The 15,684-nt window shown below is 49.2% G+C and overlaps 1 protein-coding gene across 4 annotated transcripts in view; it reads right to left on the bottom strand.

The window, feature by feature from the left end:
- The window catches only part of st3gal3a (ST3 beta-galactoside alpha-2,3-sialyltransferase 3a), a 27,445-nt gene extending 12,505 nt beyond the window's left edge, over positions 1–14,940 (bottom strand). The window contains exons 1-6 of one of the 4 annotated variants that reach the window (XM_077015146.1): positions 14,825–14,940; positions 13,881–14,026; positions 10,986–11,033; positions 8,447–8,489; positions 2,991–3,083; positions 1,245–1,339 (exon numbers count right to left, since the gene is read on the bottom strand). In XM_077015146.1, the coding sequence (XP_076871261.1) occupies positions 1,245–1,339; positions 2,991–3,083; positions 8,447–8,489; positions 10,986–11,033; positions 13,881–13,998 (397 nt within the window). In that variant the 5' untranslated portion in view covers positions 13,999–14,026; positions 14,825–14,940. Of the gene's footprint in view, positions 1–1,244; positions 1,340–2,990; positions 3,084–8,446; positions 8,490–10,985; positions 11,034–13,880 lie in introns of all 4 variants that reach the window. The other 3 variants (XM_077015147.1, XM_077015145.1, XM_077015148.1) reach the window with 3 other exon arrangements.
- Positions 14,941–15,684: the final 744 nt, after the last annotated feature.

Genomic DNA, 15,684 nt, shown 5'->3' with positions numbered 1-15,684 from the left:
CACACACACGCTGTACAACACAGCCCATCATAACACACTCTCACACACACAAACTCGCTGTACAACACAGCCCATCATAACACACACACTCACTGCTTCAAGTAACACTTCACTGATCCAAGTCTGCATTCCAGAGAATAACCACAAACTGGCTGACCCTAGCAGGCTGACCCTAGCAGGCTACATTGCTAAAAATGTTTCACCCCGACATCAGGATACGGTCTTGTAAAGCTGGTCCCAGGGTACTCTGGTTTGGTAGCAACAGCTTCAGCAGCTGAACAGTAAAGCTCTCAGAACTGCACCCTCTCCAGTGCTAACTGTGGTTATGATCACTCCTAATAAACACCAGTGTGGCTCCATCGGCTGTGAACGGCCACGTCGAGAGGGCCCTGCAGCTCTGGGAGGGAGAACAAACCTCAGAAATGATGCAACTCCAAACTGTGTCCTACAGCACTGCTGTTTCCATGAAGACTCACGCTGACTCTCCTAATTAAGACTCACTGTGGAAAATGCAGAGAACTCAATGTTCTAAACATCTGCTCATCTGTACCTACACCAAAAATAAATACTGTGGAAAACTCATCACAGAATGCACAGTTCCATTACTGACCAAGTACACACACACACACACACACACACACACACACACACTTGAATTAAGAATCTCTTCACTGGGCCAGACAGCAGGGCCGGTGAAGCTCTTCTCTGAAAGAGCAGAGTGACACTGAGAAACCCCAGAACAGGAAATACAATTCACAACTATAGACATCCATCACCTAGACACACATGTCTAAAGACACACACACACTCAAACACACACACCTAGAGACATCAATGGACACACACATTCCTATAGACATCCCACACATCTATGGACATCCCACAAAATGTGCAGAAACGTTCCAAGGCCTATAGGCCTAAATATAACATTCACCTATTTGCTCCTAGTCTAGATCAGACTACACAGATCCTGTTGTGCTGGAATACACAGATTAGCCTGTGTGGTTGTCTGGACTAACAGAGCCCCAGACTCTCAGCCTACACTAACCACGGCGCACAGACATCACGCCAGCGAGGGGCGCTACAGCGCGTTCGCACCCCAATCAACACCGCAGACAGGCAGCGCTTGACTTTATGTACCTCGCTATTATGCAGATGTTTGTTTCTGTGTGAGGCATGAAGGACTGGTTAGCTCCGCAGCTGCTGTGTGTGTGTGTGCGTGTGTGTGTGTTGCAGGCTCATACCTTGGGTTTTTACCCCGAATGGAGGGGGGTAAGCATTTATCTTGGACAGCCGTTTAAAATTTGGATCAAGAAACATGGGAGCTGGTTTTGTGTACCTGCAGGAGGAAAAGATATGGGGAGAGGAGATTAACCACCAGGGTGAGAGATTATGGGGAGAGGAGATTAACCACCAGGGTGAGAGATTATGGGGAGAGGAGATTAACCACCAGGGTGAGAGATTATGGGGAGAGGAGATTAACCACCAGGGTGAGAGATTATGGGGAGAGGAGATTAACCACCAGGGTGAGAGATTATGGGGAGAGGAGATTAACCACCAGGGTGAGAGATTATGGGGAGAGGAGATTAACCACCAGGGTGAGAGATTAAGAGATTAAACCCTGTATCAAAATACGATGATTATGATGAAGGTGATGATTATGATGTTGATTATTATGATGAAGGTGATGGTGCCCATAAATAGAAGCACAGTAAGGCCATGAAAGAAAGGATGACTAACTGAGGAGCCCCGCACCAGCGGAGGTGACGGTAGTACATGAAGTATGTAGTACACAGCATGCAGTACATAAAGTATGTAGTACACAGCATGCAGTACATAAAATATTTAGTACACAACATGCAGTACATAAAGTATGTAGTACACAGCATGCAGTACATAAAGTATGTAGTACACAGCATGCAGTACATAAAGTATGTAGTACACAGCATGCAGTACATAAAGTATGTAGTACACAGCATGCAGTACATAAAGTATGTAGTACACAGAATGCAGCGATGCATCCTCGTGCTGATTAGTGCTACTACTCTTTATGCCCTGAAGGGTTTATTATTAAAGCCTTGTTTGTTTTTCCAGGTCTGCGGCTCCCATCTGAAGTCAAACTCAGTTAGAGTGGAGGGCAAGTTCAACTACGCGTGTCTGATGGGAATTATATGGCTAACTAGATTTTGTAGGTTTAGTGTCTCAACAAACATTTAAGATGTAATGGTCTATTAGTGCTGCCATCTGGGTCCACTCACACAGAGGACGAGGAGCAGCAAGGTCGTGTGACCACACCAGCACCACCATGAGACACACACACACACACACACACACACACACACTCACACCTCATGGCTGTTCTCACAATCGATAAGGACACGCAGAGACCTACAGGACTACAGGATGGCCTTGGCTGGCAGTCAAGGATGGAGATCTGTTTCAAATATGTATTTGACTTGGACTTGGAGCTCCGTTGCTCAGAGATGCCACATCACACTTGCATTGTTCAAGCATGCACACACACACACACACACACACACACACACACACACACACACACACACACACACACACACACACAATGCAAGTCATATGAAAGAACGTTCTGTGTTATTCACACACAGAACGTTTCATGACCCATAGAAATGCCTCAAAACATTGCACTTTCATTAAAACCACAGGGCGTTTTGCATTGCATGAGTCAGTGTGTGTGTGTGTGTGTGTGTGTGTGTGTATGTGTGAAGAAATGTGTGAAGCAATGTGTGATGTGACATGATGTGACAGAGAGGTCAACAACAGAGCCCCCGGGCAGAGAGGGCACAGTCAACAGCAGCCCCATCAAAATACTCCAGTCAAACTTCAACCACTGAGTCACACTCCACAACAGTAGTGTGTGTGTGTGTAAGGTTTTATATATAGTAAGCAGAACAACGCCCCAAGTATTCTGGGACAGATGATTAGACTGAGAAGCAGAAACATGCTGTACTTGCTTTGGGAAGATGGAGGCCATCTTGGCCTCGGTGTAGCCAGGCTTACACTCGCCACTGCTCAGGTTCCCATACTTATACTGCAGGTGTAGGGGCCTGCAACACAGGACACACACCATCACACACACGCTCAGACTTAAGCCTGGTTTATACTTGACGCGCCGCGAGCGGCGCGAGGGTCCGCGCGGCGAAAATGACGTAATCGCTGTGGCTCCGCCCGTGCGCGAGAGCCTCGCGCGCTGTCGCGGCGCGAGGTCGTGCACCTCTCGAATTTTGTAACTTCGCGCGCGCGCCGCGCTTCAGCGCGATCGACAAAGTCACGTTTGCAGGGTTCATACACCTTCACAAGGTGGAATTAAAGCACTTGTACGTCACTTTCAAGGTCCATTTCAATATTTTCCAGCACGATAAACATAATTAAGTTAAATATTAATACATATACTCGAAATAATTCGCTTTTTATCACATTATTTAATGGTTGTTTATTTTCAAAACGCTTAATCTTAACGTCTTCACGTTCTCTCATGTTTCGTCCTGGAATTACAAGAGGCTCGTATTTGTTAACGTAATTTCAATTTTAATGTACTTTAGCCTAAATTCCAGCACTTTTCAAACCTGAAACACAAAGCAACATCAAAATGCGTCAGGTAAATGTTCATTCCCCTTTTTTGAGGGGTGTTTCTTTATACTACCACATATCGTTTCGGACAACATTGCAAAGCCATATTTATGTTTGATGCCTGGTGTATATATACGGTCTCTGGTCAGGTAAAAATGTTCTTTCCCCGGTTTTGCAGAGGTTTTTTATTCTCCACTGCCACCTATTGCCACCTATCGTTTCGGAGAACACTGCAGCGACGCTCGCGACGTTCGCGAAAGTATAAACGCCTACACCGCTCGCGCAGGGTCGCGCGAGGTGGGCGGAGTCGCGCGCTACGGTCGCTCGCGAAAGTATAAACCAGGCTTTATACTGCAGGTGTAGGGGCCTGCAACACAGGACACACACCATCACACACACGCTCAGACTTATACTGCAGGTGTAGGGGCCTGCAACACAGGACACACACACGCTCAGACTTATACTGCAGGTGTAGGGGCCTGCAACACAGGACACACACCATCACACACACGCTCAGACTTATACTGCAGGTGTAGGGGCCTGCAACACAGGACACACACCATCACACACACTCTCAGACTTATACTGCAGGTGTAGGAGCCTGCAACACAGGACACACACCATCACACACACGCTCAGACTTATACTGCAGGTGTAGGGGCCTGCAACACAGGACACACACCATCACACACACGCTCAGACTTATACTGCAGGTGTAGGGGCCTGCAACACAGGGCACACACACACACCCCGCAGGTCTAGGTGCCTGCCATAGAGCAGGACGGACACACACACACACACACACACACACACACACACACACACACAGACTCTCACACACTGCAGTTCTAGGGACCTGCCAATCAGTGAAGAATCCCACACAGGTATAGATGGGACAGATGAAGACACACACGTGTTCAAACAGAGTTTGGGGAACTTGGTGCACAGTGATGTTGTCAGGGGAGATGAAGTCCTTCCTTCCTGCTGTACGCTGCGTTAAAGACAACTACACCATGGTCGTATAAGAGTGTGGATAAAGATATCAAGACTGTTCCTTCCTGCTGTACGCTGCGTTAAAGACAACTACACCATGGTCGTATAAGAGTGTGGATAAAGATATCAAGACTGTTCCTTCCTGCTGCAGAGGAAATGGCTTGCGCAATGTTCTGTTTTAATCTCCCGTAACTCTAAAACATGTCAAAGGTGACCTCACTCCTGACAGTCTCAGGGGTGATAGTAGGAAAAATTCCTGAGCCTGAACTTTTTCTGTGGGGGTGTGTGGAAGCATACCATATTTTATATAAAATTAATGATATATTTAATAAATATTTTGATTTATTAGGACGTGAATATTGTGCTTTTGTTCATGTATTACGCCTTACGACGCAAGTTACAGGCGGCCATGATGAACCAGATCGTCTGACCACCTGTAACAAACACTTTCTTATAAAAATTAAACTTCATCAGAATGAAGATAAAATACTGAATTTCTCTTGTATCTACCTCTGAAGCTCTTCCGATGTCTGAAATACAGGCGGTCCCCGGGTTACGACGTCGATCTGTTGTAAATCGATTTTCGGTGTAAATCGGAACATACGTACATACTTTACGTAAATAACGTAGTGTACGCAGTTATCCTATCCTAAAGCTAGCCTTTTGGCAAATACCTTTATCCATAGCTGCGTTTAACTAAGGCTAAAGGCCTATCCTGACGCCGTCCTCCTCGATCCCGAGCCGCGTAACCGTGTATTCTTCTGCCGCGCACACCAAATACCAAGTTCCGTTTACGACCCAGAACCACTTGGGTCCAAACAAGGCTTTATACAGTAAATGGGAGATGTGTCGAAGCACGAAAAATTGGAGCATTAATGTCTTCGGCACGACCAAACAAGTTTAAAACAAACTGACCAAAACAAACTGGACTTAAGGCAGGAGGGAGGTAACTTCTCTACGTAATGTCCGAAAATCTGAAGGCGGGATGACCCGCAAGTCAATCAAGTGATCCATCCAGCGCCGATGATCCAAACAGATAGCACAGATAGCACGCGCGTGCATGTGGTTTATTATTATGATTTGATGGATTCCCCCCCAAAAAATCCAAATGACGGAAGTCCATCATGGTGATGGAGAATTTTAACCCATGCACTAGGCCAGTGGTTCCCAAACTTTTTCTGCCGTGCCCCCCTTTAGTAGATGAGAATATTTTTGCGCCCCCCCTATACCCCCCCCCTCCCATATTGACTGGGGATGTGTTGAAAACTTACAAAAACAATAGGTTCACAACTTTGGTCAAACATGAAAAAAATAAACTGCAAGAAACCTTTTAAATGGTTCAAGAATTCTAAATATAATTTTAAATAAATAAGGAGATGAAATAAGAGAAACAGCAATACATATGCGGCTAGTTTGCAAGCGCAGACATCATGCAGGGCACAAAGCATGTAACGGTCAGAAATATGTGTACTGTCCCTTTAAGGGAGCGAGTTGAGCGCGCGTATGGAATATTGTTTTTTTAGCTTTCTGCCGTAGACCGAGTCAGACCACTGCTCTTTAATTTATTTCTGTAAGTAACGCATTAAATGAGCTTTGGACAACTCACCAGTTCATGTGTGAACAGTGAAGTATTGCTGGAGCCTAGGTTTATTTTGGTCAACCAGCAAATAAACGGACTAAGTGGAATACCACCAGCGCGAGTATTAAGGTTGAACTAACTCCGAAAAGCAAGCAATACAAGCATAGAATTTGACTGAATAGATCTGTTTTTATGGATCGGTCACATTGTCCCCGATACCCGATCTAGAATTTTTTCAGATATTATTATCGGAATCGGTGCATCCCTAATATTGACACATGTGCACGTTTTACTCTCAAGCTCCGCGCCCCCCCTGCAATAGCTCCGCGCCTCACCTAGGGGGCGCGCCCCCCACTTTGGGAACCACTGCACTAGGCGAACCCTTTTTTTTCTCCTCACAGACATCGGTATGGCGGCGTGGCGCCTGAAAACTATCAGGCCTGCAGTCTAGTAAGGGGAACACATATTGCAGCTGGACTAAGAGCTGAGAGTGCTGGAGGTCGCGATTCCTGGAGAGGCAAACAACCCCCCCCCCCCCCCCCCCCCCCCCCCCCCAACCCACCCACGGCTCCATTTATAATCCACATACTAGCGTTCCAGGATCCTGTTGGGCTGAAGACGGTCCCGACTCACACAGGCCCAACCGTGATGTGTTCCTGCTGCACGGCCTCTCTAGCATTACAGCGCCGCCAAAGTTTACAGCGTCTGTGAGACGTTCTGTTTATTGTGCTTTAGCCGTCTTACAAAACCCACTGATTTGCTGACAGGCAAATGAAAGCCTCTGACAGGCCTCCATTAATACACAGCGGCAGAGGATGTGGGAGTGGTGATGGTGGTGGTGGTGGGAGTGGGAGTGGTGATGGTGGTGGGAGTGGTGATGGTGGTGGGAGTGGTGATGGGAGTGGTGATGGTGGTGGTGGTGGTGGGAGTGGTGATGGTGGTGGTGGTGGTAGTGGTGATGGTGATGGTGGTGGGAGTGGTGATGGTGATGGTGGTGGGAGTGGTGATGGTGGTGGTGGTGGGAGTGGGAGTGGTGATGGTGGTGGGAGTGGTGATGGTGGTGGGAGTGGTGATGGTGGTGGGAGTGGGAGTGGTGATGGTGGTGGTGGTGGGAGTGGTGATGGTGATGGGAGTGGTGATGGTGATGGGAGTGGTGGGAGTGGTGATGGTGATGGGAGTGGTGATGGTGGTGGTGGTGGGAGTGGTGATGGTGGTGGGAGTGGTGATGGTGGTGGGAGTGGGAGTGGTGATGGTGATGGGAGTGGTGATGGTGGTGGGAGTGGTGATGGTGGTGGGAGTGGTGATGGTGGTGGTAGTGGGAGTGGTGATGGTGATGGGAGTGGTGATGGTGATGGGAGTGGTGATGGTGGTGGGAGTGGTGGTGGGAGTGGTGATGGTGGTGGGAGTGGTGATGGTGGTGGTGGTGGGAGTGGTGATGGTGATGGGAGTGGTGGGAGTGGTGATGGTGATGGGAGTGGTGATGGTGGTGGGAGTGGTGATGGTGGTGGGAGTGGTGATGGTGATGGTAGTGGGAGTGGTGATGGTGATGGGAGTGGTGATGGTGATGGGAGTGGTGATGGTGGGAGTGGTGATGGTGGTGATGGTGGTGGTGGGAGTGGTGATGGTGGTGGTGGGAGTGGTGATGGTGGTGGTGGGAGTGGTGATGGTGGTGGTGGTGGTGGTGGGAGTGGTGATGGTGGTGGTGGTGGTGGTGGGAGTGGTGATGGTGGTGGTGGGAGTGGTGATGGTGGGAGTGGTGATGGTGGTGGTGGGAGTGGTGATGGTGGTGGTGGGAGTGGTGATGGTGGTGGTGGGAGTGGTGATGGCGGCGTTTTTGCAGGTGGGCCCCAGGGAAGGAGGGGGTGTAGTTCCTTGGGCCCTTACACACCTCCCATGGGGCCCGGATGACGGAGTGGTGAAGGAAGAGCTGGAGGCCAGCAGTTTATCAGACCCCCCGGGACGGCTCTATTTATAATCCACATACTGCAGTACTGTTCAAATAAACAAGACGAGGAGATATAGATTGAGATATGCATCAGAAGGGGGGGGGGTGTCCCACAGAACACACAGATGGAGAGCACACAGTGTACGAAGCAGCATGTCTCTCTGATCGGCCCCACACATCCCCCCAGAGCTGAGGCTCTTCAGGAGTGTGGGCTGGGGAAGGCCATGGGACTGAGAACAACCACACACACGCGCACACACACGCGCACACACAGAAACACAAACACACACACCACAAAGAGAAAGAGAGACACAGTTACTTACAGTTTTCCATCGAGTTTGATGAGAAACCCCTGCTTGTCATACACTAAAGAAAAAACATACAACTGATCAATCATCAGAACAGACACCTGAGAACAGAGAATGCAAGATAGACAAACCTGGGTGAGGGTGTGGGGGGTGAGCTGGGTGAGGGGGTGTGGGGGGTGAGCTGGGTGAGGGGGTGTGGGGGGTGAGCTGGGTGGGAGGGTGAGGGGGTGAGCTGGGTGGGAGGGTGAGGGGGTGAGCTGGGTGGGAGGGTGAGGGGGGTGAGCTGGGTGAGGGTGTGGGTGGTGAGCTGGGTGAGGGTGTGGGGGTGAGCTGAGTGAGGGTGTGGGGGTGAGCTGGATGAGGGGGTGTGGGGGGTGAGCTGGGTGGGAGGGTGAGGGGGGTGAGCTGGGTGGGAGGGTGAGGGGGTGAGCTGGGTGGGAGGGTAAGGGGGGTGAGCTGGGTGAGGGTGTGGGGGTGAGCTGAGTGAGGGTGTGGGGGTGAGCTGAGTGAGGGTGTGGGGGTGAGCTGGGTGAGGGTGTGGGGGTGAGCTGGGTGGGGGGGTGAGCTGGGTGGGGGGGTGAGCTGGGTGGGAGGGTGAGGGTTGTGAGCTGGGTGAGGGTTGTGAGCTGGGTGAGGGTTGTGAGCTGGGTGAGGGTTGTGAGCTGGGTGAGGGTTGTGAGCTGGGTGAGGGTTGTGAGCTGGGTGAGGGTTGTGAGCTGGGTGAGGGTTGTGAGCTGGGTGAGGGGGCTGGTGGGCAGCTCTTCACACGTCACTGTCACCACAGCCAGTGGTGGCTGCAGGACAGCTGTGCGGGACACACTGCCCACACCCAGAGCCTCAGCCTTCACCAGCGGGGTCAGGGGTGAGGGGTCACAGCCAGAATCAAAGCATAGTGTGTTCCATGGAAATCCATAATTAAAAGAAGACACACATCGAAAATGACAAAGAGCCCCCCCCCCCAAACAAGAGATCAATTTATACAACAAAGAGATTTTTGCATTTGATCCAAACTTCCCAAAAGAAACATTACAGGAAGAAAAATGAAGACAGTCAAACACTAAATCAGGGAGCCAATCCTTCCTGTGAGGACAGAGGAGAAAGTGAGAAAATGTGTTGGAGAAACACCAGTTAGATCATGAAGAAAAGTCAAACAAATATTCATTCACATTCAAGCATTTCAGCTCTTCCATCTTAAGTAGATCCCAAATGATGATTTGAGCGGAGAGAGTGTGAGTATGAGAGAGACCCAGAGAGACAAGACAGACTGAAGGCAGCGCTGGTGTTTCCAGCTCCCTGCCCAGGGCCGGACCCCTGCAGACAGCACCAAGGGTTAGTGTCATGGCCCAGACGTGCAGCGGCCGAGTTTGTGTTAGTGGCTTTGTGCTAATGCCCCCCCTGTGGAGTGGGAGGAGCTTTGTGCTAAAGCACTGCCCCCCTGTGCATTGGGAGGAGCTTTGGGCTAAAGCACTACCCATGTGCAGTGGGAGGAGCTTTGAGCTAAAGCATCATTACCTGTGAAATGGGAGGAGCTTTGTGCTAAATATCACATCTATGAAATGGGAGGGTCTTTGGGCTAAAGCATTACTACCTGTGCGGCGAATCGTACAAAGATCACTGTGCTTCTGCCAGCAACTTGGCCAATCAGCAACACTCTGTACGGGACTGACCAATCACCCAGCACTCCTACCGCAGCTGTGGTACACCAGCACTCTACATGACTGGCACATCTCATCCACGGTACAGAAACACCTCTACACACCTGAGAAGCTGTGCTGAGATGACGTGGGCTTACAGTAGCAGTCCTAAAAGAGGAAACTCACTGTGTGTGACTCAGTGTGACCTCCACATACACACAGGTGTGTGTCCCTGGGTATTGACCCCTTGACCTTGGTGGTCTACTGTGGGAGCTACAGGTGGGACAAGCAAACCCAAGCGGCTGACGGGGACAGAAGCACTTGAAGAGTCTTTGGCAGCGTAGAGCAGAGGGGCGGAGCTTGGAGGCGGGGCTTGAGGGCGGAGCGGGGAGAAGAAGCGTTTGAATGTTGGGGAGTTAACGATGATGGTTCACCGTTAATGACCGTTATCAGTGCACACGGTGGCTCAGACCAAGTTAGCGCTAGGTGAAACACACACTTCTGAAGGACATCGTCCCTCATGCTGTCCATCTTTTGAGATCCTGATGTGATGGTTGCTAGCCTGGTTTGAAAAGCCTGGAAACATTCCTCTCTGCTTTAGTTTCAGCCTCCCATTGGAACAGTGTTGGTGTCCGTCTCTCCAAACAGACCAATCACTGCTCTTATAAGAGGTACGGAGGCGGTCCTTTTGACAATCACAAACCATTCAACAAATGAAGATGAACGGTAAGAGTTGCTGTGACGGTGTGTGAACAGAGGGCTGGACACTGGAGTGGACACCAACACAGGCTGAGTTTCAGCAGTCAAACCAGGTTACAACAACCAAAGCATCATATTCCTGTGAGGTTAGTCACGTTAACCTCCCAACATTGACATGAAAATGTGTCCTGAAGGTCTTGAGGTGTACAGGGGACCTCTACCTGAAGCTACAATACGTCCCACGTAGAGAGAGCTATCCACGTCCACCTCTGAAACACAAGAGTGTGAATTAAGCTCAAACCTGGACGGTGTCAGTGAATGCCAGGTCAGGGTAGGGGTGTCGCATGGGGGAGTGATGTGCTGCTAGGCTCCGCCCACAGCCACCACCTGAAAACATTCAGGACTGTTGGAGATGTGGGCCTTCAGTGCAATGCCTTTATAGTCTCTGAACATATGACCTGTGCCTGTTTACTGCAAATCGGTTTATATTCTGGAATACTCAGAAATTATAATCTGGAGCACACGAGTATTTACACTTGCAAAATATAATGATTGGTCTCAACACAACTGCCCATGTTGTACGAGTGGCAAACATGGTATTTGTTTTGCATAGCGGGAACCACCTGAATCAAGAGCTCAGCCCTCACCTGCCGTGACATCACTGGAGCCACGCCCACTGACCCTCACAGGGTTTCAGTGCTCCACACACACACACAAACAGGACAGACCTCCCGTCTTGAACAATTATGCTTTCACAACACACGTCATGAAATCTATTGTAAAAGAACTCAACTCTTGGTGACCTGCAGGACATGTGAAGCAGTCAGACCTCACGGTGATTACACCCGCCAGAAACTTCCACAAGCAGCTGGACTCCAGCTAATCTCTTAATGAAACAATCCAGGGTTGCAAACTGTCGGGCCAAGAGGCCCGGGGCTGAGCGGGAGGCTAAACGGAACCAGAGCGGGGCTCTGCGTCTCGGGCCGTCCTGGGGCTCAGGGGTTGGGCGCTGTCTTCTACGGTGGCCCGTCGGATGGGACGAGAGGAAACCAGTCGGATGTGTCCATGGTGACACGCAGACGGCTTTATGGAACTGGGACCACATGCAGCACAGGTGTGGGAGGGGCTTAGTCTACAGACACAGAAGAGGTGTGGGAGAGGAGGGGCTTAGTCTACAGACACAATGTAGGTGTTGGAGGGGAGGGGCTTGGTCTACAAACACAGCAGAGGTGTGGGAGGGGAGGGGCTCGGTCTACAGACACAGCGGAGGTGTGGGAGGGGAGGGGCTCGGTCTACAGACACAGCGGAGGTGTGGGAGGGGAGGGGCTCGGTCTACAGACACAGCGGAGGTGTGGGAGGGGAGGGGCTCGGTCTACAGACACAGCGGAGGTGTGGGAGGGGAGGGGCTCGGTCTACAGACACAGCGGAGGTGTGGGAGGGGAGGGGCTCGGTCTACAGACACAGCGGAGGTGTGGGAGGGGAGGGGCTCGGTCTACAGACACAGCGGAGGTGTGGGAGGGGAGGGGCTCGGTCTACAGACACAGCGGAGGTGTGGGAGGGGAGGGGCTCGGTCTACAGCAACTCACGTGAAGAAGAAAGAAAGGAGGGGAGAAAAGGTCCAGGGTTTATTTCTCTTCCATCTCCTAAACGATTCCAAGATTAGCAAAAAGGTTAACATACAAGAATCTGGGAGCGTTTTGTGCTCCATTTTCATATCAAGGAGAAGTTGGCAGCAGTGGGAATACCCAGAGGCTCCAAGAGCTCAACTCTTTATGAACACCTCCACACCATGCCAGCAAACATCGCTGCACTAATTACTGGCAAATGCTGATCGATGAGCTTCAGTTACAGGAATCATTTCCAGCTTTACAATACGGATATTCAAGAAGCATTTGGTTTTCAGTGGAGCAGGAGAATATTTCTGCTCTAAACCACTTATGTGCAGCAAAAGATCTAAAACACGACAAATTAAACAATGGTTTAGTCCTCTGTGTGTGACGAGGATGCCGTTTTATAGAGAAATGGTTTAGTCCTCTGTGTGACATGAAGATGAAGTTTTAGAGAAATGGTCAACCTCTGCAATGTTCTCCTGAAACACACTCCACCACCACACGCCCATAAAAACAAATTAATTAAACAAACAAACTATTAGTCTGAATGCATTACTGGTAAAGAGACTTAGAGGCCCATGTGACTGACATGTCGCTGTGTATAAACTACACTACAGCAGTGGCCTTACCATCTGCAATTGCTCACGTTAACTCAACTAACATGACTCCCAGTAGATTTCTTGCCTGATCCGGGGCTGTCCAAACCCAAGCCTGACCCGGAGCAGCAATCTGAGGACCAAACTCTTTCAGCGCCTCAACACAAAACACCGAGAAAGCATCATCTAGAGACTGAAGAACTACCAAAAGCAAATTCATCTTTGACCAGTGCAGCAGTCATCCAAGTCCCCAGTGAGCACGCCACAGGCATGGAAACACTCTAAGAGGAAACTGTTACACTGGCTGTAAACTCCATCTCAAAACAACATGTAAACATATTAAAGTGACTCTACACAGCTGACCATTGCCTGCACTCCTGGTTCAGCTCGTCCTCACATCCCAGCAGAGGATCACTGTGGATTCACTAGTCCCAACCTCTCAACAGCTGAGATGTCATGTTTGAATAAATTCACCCAAAACAAGACTAAAATAGTCAAAAGAAACCAAGACAGGGCTTAAAATAAACTCCAAACAATCTTTTTTTAACTTGTAGCATGCAGACAGATATAGACAGATATTACTTATTATAGATGTAGACAGATAAAACTAACATTAAACAGGTCTGAAAGCAAAGGATATTCTCATCATGCTTTTGTTAATAACTGGAATTAGATCCTTTGGTACATCCTGTAGTAGGACGCTTCACCCACAGTGGCTTCGCTCCCTCTTGTGGTCAACTGAAGAACAGCACCAGTACCCGAACCACTCCGGTGGACCCAAGTTTAGATCTACGGCCTGAAAAGATCTAGGAAATCTCTGCAATTCTAGCTAAGAAGAGCTAAAACATTGTCAAAGTTTAGCAAATAAAAAATAGCACACATGAAAAGACAGACGGGTGCGTGTACTAACGTGATTTCTGTCCCCACGTCCGCAGGTGCAGCCTGCCCGTGGAGTAGTAGAGGAAGCCCAGCACCAAGGTGGGACACAGCACCAGCATCAGGTTGCGCGCGGGCTTCATGGCTCTCATGTCTCGCGGGCCATCGCCACACCGCCGCCTGCGCGAGGACAGAGTGCAGGCGCGCGCGACTGTGATCACCAAACCGCCATCCGAGATCCTAACGGTCACAAACGCCTCACACTCGGTGGGGTTCAATTACATTATAAACGGTGTTTCTTCATCCAAATACTACACTCTAGTATGTGTAAATGTGTTTTTTCTTATTTTCTTGACAAGTACTACAAATTAATCAGTTAAACGCGACGTCTAACGTTGAGTTTATGCCAGTCACAGTGGTAGTTATCTCAGCTATCTCGAGCTAGCGTCGGATGTAAAGCTATGAGATACGGAGCCGCCTACACTCTCAGTGCGACGTTATCTAGTGACGGCTACCCAGCCAGCACGCTATAAACACGGCCAGAAGGGGAACCGCTCTTCGCCACAACTTTAAATCCAGGTGTTAAGATAATATTGAGGTCAACTGAGCGCTTGAATCGTATTTTCCAACCTGCAAACGTCCTGCGAGTCAAGTGGCTAGTGCCACAGCTCGCCAGCTAGCGGACGGACGGGCTCTTCACTACTGAAACATCTGGACTTTTTTTGGTTTAATTTATTTTTACTTATACCAACAATACGTTCAAGATGATCCCACCGGGTCGAGTCATATCTGCTCACTAGCGGTCAACGGAAGAAGCGAGAGCTCAGTTAGCCAGCTAGCTCACAGTCCGCGCTAAGCTTCCCGGTTACACTGCGAGGAGAGACAATGCTGTTTATGCTTCTCTTCCCAAAAGAAAATTATTTAATATTTAAAAACATAAATCCACTGCGGTGGGGGAAAAAACCGCATCAAACATACTGTTATCTTGTTCTTTTGCGCCCATGATTTCTGGAGGCGGAGAGCTTCATTTGACCCTTCACGCCCGCTGCTCTATAACGGTGAAGTAGTGGTGTGTGGTTCACCAACGATTTGTTCGAGTGAACGAATCATTTGAGTGAACGATTCATTTGAGTGAACAAACTGAATCGAATCGCTTCCTCAGCTGATTCGTTCCTTTCTTAGTTCAGTAATTGAGCTCAGCAGCGACCGTGCAGGCCGGCAGGGGAACTGCAGTGTGGTCTGTGAATCACCGAATCACCCGCGAATCTGGAGGCGGAGACTCTCATTGCGAGGGAACTGCGCATGCTCAGTGATTCGTTCACTGAACTGAGGGCTCTCGTTCACTCTGATTCGTTCATGAACTGATGACTCTCGTTCACTCTCTGATTCGTTCACTGAACTGATGACTCTCGTTCACTCTCTGATTCGTTCACTGAACTGATGAATCTCGTTCACTCTCTGATTAGTTCACTGAACTACTGCAACATTGTTATTATTTCAAAAGTGCATCTGAAATGAACAGAGGAGCATATGTGTGTTTTAATATATATTTATTTTACAAACTTGCTGAGGTAAGCTAATAATAGCACTTACTGGGATTGGGCAATATGATGACTATTGTAAAATTGTGGCAGTATATTAACCAAGTGACGTGACGCAACGTGCCAAATATGTACTTTGAAAAATGGGGCAATTAAGACATTTTGCGCATTCGTTAAAAATATATGTGGGCGGGGTCAGCAGTTGGAGCTCACTGATTGGTTATGGAGTTGTGGCATTCACTAAGATCATACAGGGAAAAGCCACAATAACGATGAGTTAGTTGTGAGTCAAGCCAG

The sequence above is a fragment of the Brachyhypopomus gauderio genome, chromosome 8 (assembly GCF_052324685.1).
Source record: "Brachyhypopomus gauderio isolate BG-103 chromosome 8, BGAUD_0.2, whole genome shotgun sequence".
Classification (NCBI taxonomy): Eukaryota; Metazoa; Chordata; class Actinopteri; order Gymnotiformes; family Hypopomidae; genus Brachyhypopomus; species Brachyhypopomus gauderio.
The sequence above is the reverse complement of the archived record's forward strand: the minus strand, read 5'-3'. Positions and strand labels throughout refer to the sequence as shown.